The 7,033-nt window shown below is 36.9% G+C and overlaps 1 protein-coding gene across 1 annotated transcript; it reads left to right on the top strand.

Annotated features, from left to right (window-relative positions):
- The first annotated feature begins 2,723 nt into the window (after positions 1-2,723).
- On the top strand, positions 2,724-3,497 carry LOC141398247 (uncharacterized). Its single transcript, XM_073975522.1, has one exon. It carries the CDS (start codon positions 2,724-2,726, stop codon positions 3,495-3,497), a length of 774 nt encoding a protein of 257 aa, XP_073831623.1.
- The last annotated feature ends 3,536 nt before the right edge of the window (positions 3,498-7,033 follow it).

Raw genomic sequence — 7,033 nt, 5'->3', positions numbered from 1 at the left:
TTATCGGCATGGGACCTGAGACAATCTTATAGCTGTGAAAATTCTCTACAAGACTGGCTTATGTAATTTTTCTTAGGTTGTACCATTTTTTTAGATATATAAGTTTAAGTTGGGAAATTGCAGTTATGACATTGTTTTATAAGGAGACGATACAGAATTGAATTTGAATTGTCCCAATTTCAACTTCCAAGAAACTCACTTTTTCACAACATTTTCACAAAAGTGCTATAAACACTGACTTCAACAAGTGATGTATCGCGATCAACTTCACAATTTAGAATACAATAAAACCCCGATAGTTAGAAAGCACTTCTACTTTCCTATTTGGATTTGTAAAACATATTTTCTGTTACGAGTATATAAAATGAAATTATTGTCATTGTAATAAACACATATCGCTCATTTACTCAAAGAGTGACACATTTCAAAATATCGAGTTTCGAGAAAAATGCGTTTTAAGTTGGCGATTGAAATTTGATTTCCTAACTTAAAAAGATTATTAAGTAAACAACAAAAGAACTACGTGGACCCTATTTTGCAAACACCTAGCCAAATATCAGAGTTAAATTTCTGTGCAAGATCAAGCATGATTTGAAGTGTTTTATTGCTTCATAAACTACAAAAACTTTTGTGTTGAATTATGCGAAACTCGTGGTAAATCAGCTGTAACTCGTCGAGATTTAGAGATATCAGCATGAAAATTTGACACAAGATAAAATAGAAGTCGTAGACAAAATAGAAATTGCTAACTCAGAAAACGCATTTTTTGAGTTATGCCACTCTTTGAGTAAATGAGCGATATGCATATTCTATTGTCAGAGTGTGAATTATTTTTTTTTTTAATATTTGAAGAAAGGGAATATTACGAATATTTGGTAAGATAGATAGTAGTGTAAATGAGTAGTATAACAACAAAAATTTAAATACTATTATTATCTCAGAAACAATGCCAATAAGACGCAGAAGCGCTACTTTGGGACGAGGAACAATCAATGCTACACTGAAAAGAAATACAAGAGCGAACCGAACTGAACAGGAGCGTCAGCAAGTAAATGTGAGTGCGCGATCCAGAATGACACAATTTCGTCAATTTGAATTTGAATCTGAAGACTCTCGGTCTGAACATAATGCACAAAGGAGATTTCAGCAAAGAGAAGAACGTCGTTTGAATTTCAACAGGCGTAGAGGTATCGAACAACAGCGACAACAGGTACATCGGTCATTTGTGGCAAATTCATTCATGCGACTGGCATTTAATTATGAGCCAGATGTGGAATATGGCGCTCATTCAAAATTGGAAATTGGTGGAATGGATGGAATGGGTGGAATTTAAAAATGAGCCCGCAGGGATGTTTTGCGCATCCAGTAAAGTTCAACTGTCAGCAATTGAATCGCCACCAGAGCCACTGAAAGGTTTACTAGCAGGGACTGATCCAGATTCGAACACGTTCCTGAGGAATATACGAACATTTAATTCATGCTTCCAGATGTCATCTTTGGAGCAACAGAAATCGTAAGGAACACCTCGATAAATGGTCAACAATTTGCATCAACCTTTAAAATAAAAGGCCAAATTTACCACCAAATAGGTTCATTGCTGCCAATGCCAAATGAATCGCATAAATTTTTGCAAATATATTCTTTGTGTGGATATCACAATTTGGATTTGATTATTGAACGGCGCATTGTAACCGAACTAGACGGTCTATTGAACGAACACAACGAGCTGTCGAGAATATTCAGATCCCACATGCATCAATTGCAAAGCGACGACTACGCTATTGTAATAAATCCTAATAGGACACCTGCTGGTGAGCATATTCGTCGATTCAATGCGCCTGTTGTTGATGATGTTGCAGCAATCGTGGTTGGTGATCAAACGACAACTAGAGAAATAGTGATACGAAGAAGAAATAATAACCTTCAGTTAATTGCTGGTACGCACCGATCGTATGACGCCCTGCAATATCCACTAATGTCCTGAAGGGACAGGACGGTTATAGCATCAACATTCAGCAGCGTGATCCCTCAACAGGTGCACAGCAATGGAAGAACGTCAGTGCAAAGGAATACTATGCGTATCATTTAATGATTAGATCCGATCAAGAAAACATTATTCTATGTTGTCTTGAACGTGGTCAACAATTCATGGTAGATATGTACGTGAAAATATAAAGTGAAAGGCTACGGTATCTACGTTTTAATCAACAAAAGCTGGGGCCGAAGAATATATCCACTTGCGAGACGCTATAGCCAATAATTCGGATGCGACCGACATTGGCAATCACGTTATTCTTCCAGCAACGTACACAGGTAGTTCAGGTCATATGCAGGAATATATACAGGATGCGTTGACTTACGTGCGGGAATATGGTCGACCATGTTTATTTATTACGTTCACCTGTAATCCAAATTGGCCTGAAATTACTTCATTGTTAATGCCTGGGCAAAGACCAATACATCGCCATGACGTGTCTTCGGACAAAAATTAAAATCATTAATAAATTGTATCACAAAATTACAAGTTTTCGGTGCCGTTCGCTGTTGGATGTATTCTGTGGAATGGCAAAAGCGCGGATTACCACATGCGCATATTTTGATATGGCTTATCGACTAGATACGACCTAGACTAGATACGACCTGAAGAAATTGACCATATTGTTTCGGCAGAAATTCCAGATCCTTCCACTGATCAATCGCTGTTTGATATTGTCAGAGCAAACATGATTCATGGTCCATGCGGAGAGTTGAATCCCTTATCGCCATGCATGTCAGATGGGAAATGTACGAAAGGATTCCCTAAAAAATTCACGAATGACACAGTCAGTGATGTTGATGGATATCCAATATATCGTCGTAGGAGTCCAGATGCTGGTGGACATTCCACTACAAATTGTGTCGACATTGACATAGATGATCGTTGGGTTGTACCATATTCGCCCCTGCTTAGCAAAACTTTTAATGCTCATATTAATGTTGAACTCTGTAGTTCCGTGAAGAGCATCAAATATATATGCAAGTATGTCAATAAAGGCAGCGATATGGCCGCGTTTAGAGTTCAAAATGCAAATGCTCATCCAGTGAATACCAACGATGAAATAGCAATATATCAAATTGGTCGATACATCAGTTCGAATGAGGCGGTTTGGCGTATTTTTGGTTTCCCAATTCATGAACGCGATCCAGCTGTAATCCACTTAGCTGTCCACCTTGAAAATGGTCAGCGTGTATATTTCGCAAATGAGACAACTGCTAATCGAGCTGAAATCCCACCCAAAACTACTCTTACAGAATTGTTTCTATTGTGTAACAATGCAGATGTTTTTGGTGAATTCGCCAGAACATTACTGTATTCTGAAGTACCACGTTATTTTACATGGGCTCAAAACAAAAAATGGATGCCTCGCAAACAAGGTGCACCTGTTGCAGCATGTCCCGGTTTATACATGTCCAACACACTGGATCGAGTGTTTGCATTTCTAATTTTTCCATTGTAAAAAAAATTGCGGATGCGTCTTTTTTGAACACCTGTTTCTATATGACGGAGTTGCCAGATCGAAACAAAGTTTAACATGTGTTCATAACAGAGATGGAAGTTTCCAAAACACTTAACTTTTTTCTGTTTATACCGCGCTTTTTGTGCTAGGTTAAGAAGTTGCCGAACTGCCCTCGTAATAAGTCACAGGGCCAGACGATGTCTGTTTGTGGAATAGATTTGAGCACACCGTGTTTTTCACATGTGCAGTTATACGTGGCATGCTCCCGAGTAGGCAAACCCTCCAGTTTGTTTGTGTTGGCTGAAGATGGAATAACAAAGAATGTTGTGCATGAATTGGTTTTAAAGGATTGATTTTTTGTAAATAATTATGAAAATTAAATATATTAACATACACATATTCAGATAATTGTTAAGAAGACTTATGTTGTTATGGATTTTTGTAAACTTAATTATAGTTTAATATTGAAGATCACATAAAAAATGCATTTTAAGCAAGTTTAACTATTTTTAAATCATTAAATTCTTTACAAGTACATCGACGAAGAACTCAAACTAATATAAAAATATCTCAAAAGCTGTAGGAAATAGGCATACACAAACAGGCAAGGACGGGCCACAAAGGCGCTTGCATTATCTGTTCACGCACGGCTTAATTTTTTTTTCTGGCACAACGGCCGTTTTTGTACGACCCTCACGACCTTCGTTTTTCAACGAGTGTCGGCCATGATTGAATTCATTAAACCAGTTTTTCATAGTAATATAGGATGGTCCTTTATCGACATACAAAAATTTTATTTGATACATGCACTTTTGTGCTGGTTCAATATTCCCATCAAAATAAATTGGAAGTAGTGCAATGTGGACTAGTTCTGTCACGGCATGTTTTGATGCAGTTCAAACGGAGTCGTGAAAAAGGCACTCTAGTCCACACATTTTAACCGCATTTGGATGCAATCCAAAGAATCACATCCACTTGTCACATTTTAACAACATCCGGATGCAGTTCAGCGGAGTCGTGAAAAAGGCACTCCAATTCCTCACAATTTAACAGCATCCGGATGCAGTCCAAACGGAGTCGTGATAAAGGCACTCCGTTCGCTACATTTTATTAGCAGTTGTTAGAGATCCCTACATGTACATAAATCTGTTTGTACATCTCTACAGGCGTGTTAACATTTCCAAACATTTGTTAATACAAACTAAATAATATTTAATTTGTGAACATTTTTCCGGTAACTCACGAGAAGAAAATTTCCGAATGGAGTGCTGTTGGAGTACATATCGAAATCTTAACTGGCGATGGGAAGACAATATCAAACCCATTTAGCAGATGAAGCAAAAACAGTTCAGCTTGGATTAAATGGAGGGCGGAGGAAACACGAATGTTTGCGATTGAATTCAATGGAGAATTTTCATAATTTGTGTTGATGTAATAAAGTTCTTAATATTTTTGTTTTACACAAATAATAAATGCGTTTTATTTGTCCTGGATTATTTTGTAATGGCTTGCACACATTCCGTAGAATTCCTGTATCTAAACGCGTGCTTTGGACTGCCTCCTATTCTAACCCAAAGGGTTAGTTAAAATGCAATGCCTAAGGGTCAGTTAAAATTCAGTGCCGGAGGGTCAGTTAAAATGCAGTGCCAAGGGTCAGTTAAAATGCAGTGCCAAAGGGTGAAATGGAGTGCCTCTTTCAGTAGTCACGCGCTTGTAAAAATCATGAGTGAAAATGCATAATTTGATGCACTTCCAGATCACTTGTACATATCATTTAACTGCCTCTTTGGAGGCAAACTTTTTGCTGGGTTGTTTTCCATTTGTTATTTCCTTTTAAGATTTCATTTTGGTCGAGGAATCATCCTCCGTATTTACATGGAATTGGAGTTCAATCTGGGTCTGATATCTTCGATCCTGCTTTGTAAAACATTTTGCTTCCTACTACTAATGTGGTATATAATAATCAGCAAATTGGACAGAGCTTAGCTCTAACTGCTTTTTTGTACCTAATAAAGGTTTGCTAGTTTGTTGATGAAGTCTGAGGCTACATTCTGACTTTTATGTCGGTTACGTAACTTTATATTGTTTTCTTCCATGAGTATTTACCACTTTTGGTTTTCTCTGTCAAACCTTTACCTTGATCGGGTAATGGTGGCTGTCAATGTTGTCACTTTTGTCATCCTACCATTTGGATATCAGTCCATGACTCTTTTGGTTGGCGTTGCTGTGTGAAATGTTTGTGTGCTTATTAATGCATTCGACGTTCATCCTGCTACAAGAGAATGTCCATTATCGGTTTATTTTATTCGCTACCAAATACCCTCTCCAGGTGTTTTCTAAGAAATATTCATTTTTAATATCTGAAATGGATATCGGTTATTTGTTCGGTTGGTTTTTCAGTTCCAATTATCTATTCATGCAGTCAATTACTATGAAGTCGACTATACATACATGCACAGCAATGGGTCCTAGTTGGAAATTAAAACTGCGATGACGATTTCATCAACAAAAAATTTTCAAAAATTGTCTTTATTTAAGACGATGAAATGGCAAATTTCTTCTCTTTTCGTGACTTTGAAATCAGTATAAGATAAGAGTTCGATAAGTCAGTCACGTGTTTTCAAATGTTATGAATATCAACAATTAAGTAAAAAGATGCAAAAAGTGAAAATATTTTTTTAACCCATTTATGGTGACGATATTAACTATTTTTTCAATGTTTAATGGTAATCAAAAAGTCGGAGGAAATGTGCTGCAGAAGTGCCGTGTGAAAAGCGTAAGTATGTACATGTTATAGAAAATAACTCATCTTTTTTTTTGTTTAAGGTTTGAATCCATTTGGAGGCAATTGAAGACAAGGTGGGCGACAATTTGAATAATACTCTCAGCAATGACTAAATTCAAAACAATATCGTTATGTATTCATCAAAACGACATGATAAAAGACATATCAAGATATCGTCGTTGAAGATAACTTCGCTTACTTTGTCACTCAACTTGTCATGGACGCGTTTTGAGACATTGGACAGACAATTTCCAATTGAGATCCACCGGAGAGTATGTGTAGCACAAAATAGTTCCACAAGTATAAAGCATACGCAACCGTGTACTATATAAACGCTGAATTGAATAACGTAGCCATCCTTAGTCCGGACAATGACAAAAAATCTTTGATTTAAAGAATGGAAATACTAAGTGGTCGATTATGCATTGTGACTAAACTTGAGTTGCGTTGTCAATGGCCAGCGCGCCGTGATGAAATGTATAATTGATGTCACCCCAACAGGGTGGTCGATAAACGTGTTATCGATCAGTGTTTTTTCAAACTTGTGAACTCTATATTCTATCGAAACGAAGACATAGAATTTAAAGGACTGGAAAATGTGGATAATGCAAATATATTTATGAAACAAAGTATATACTCGTAAACATTTTATCAACAACAGGGGTATATTAATGTTAAAAACTCCATCAAAGCGCATGTACAGGTCAGTGCATCTTTACAAGAAATTTGGGGACAAGTCGAATCCATAAAA

Source organism: Musca autumnalis, unplaced genomic scaffold, assembly GCF_047663935.1.
Source record: "Musca autumnalis isolate F117 unplaced genomic scaffold, ASM4766393v1 scaffold_3, whole genome shotgun sequence".
NCBI lineage: Eukaryota > Metazoa > Arthropoda > Insecta > Diptera > Muscidae > Musca > Musca autumnalis.
This window is presented reverse-complemented; position numbering and strand designations above follow the sequence as displayed.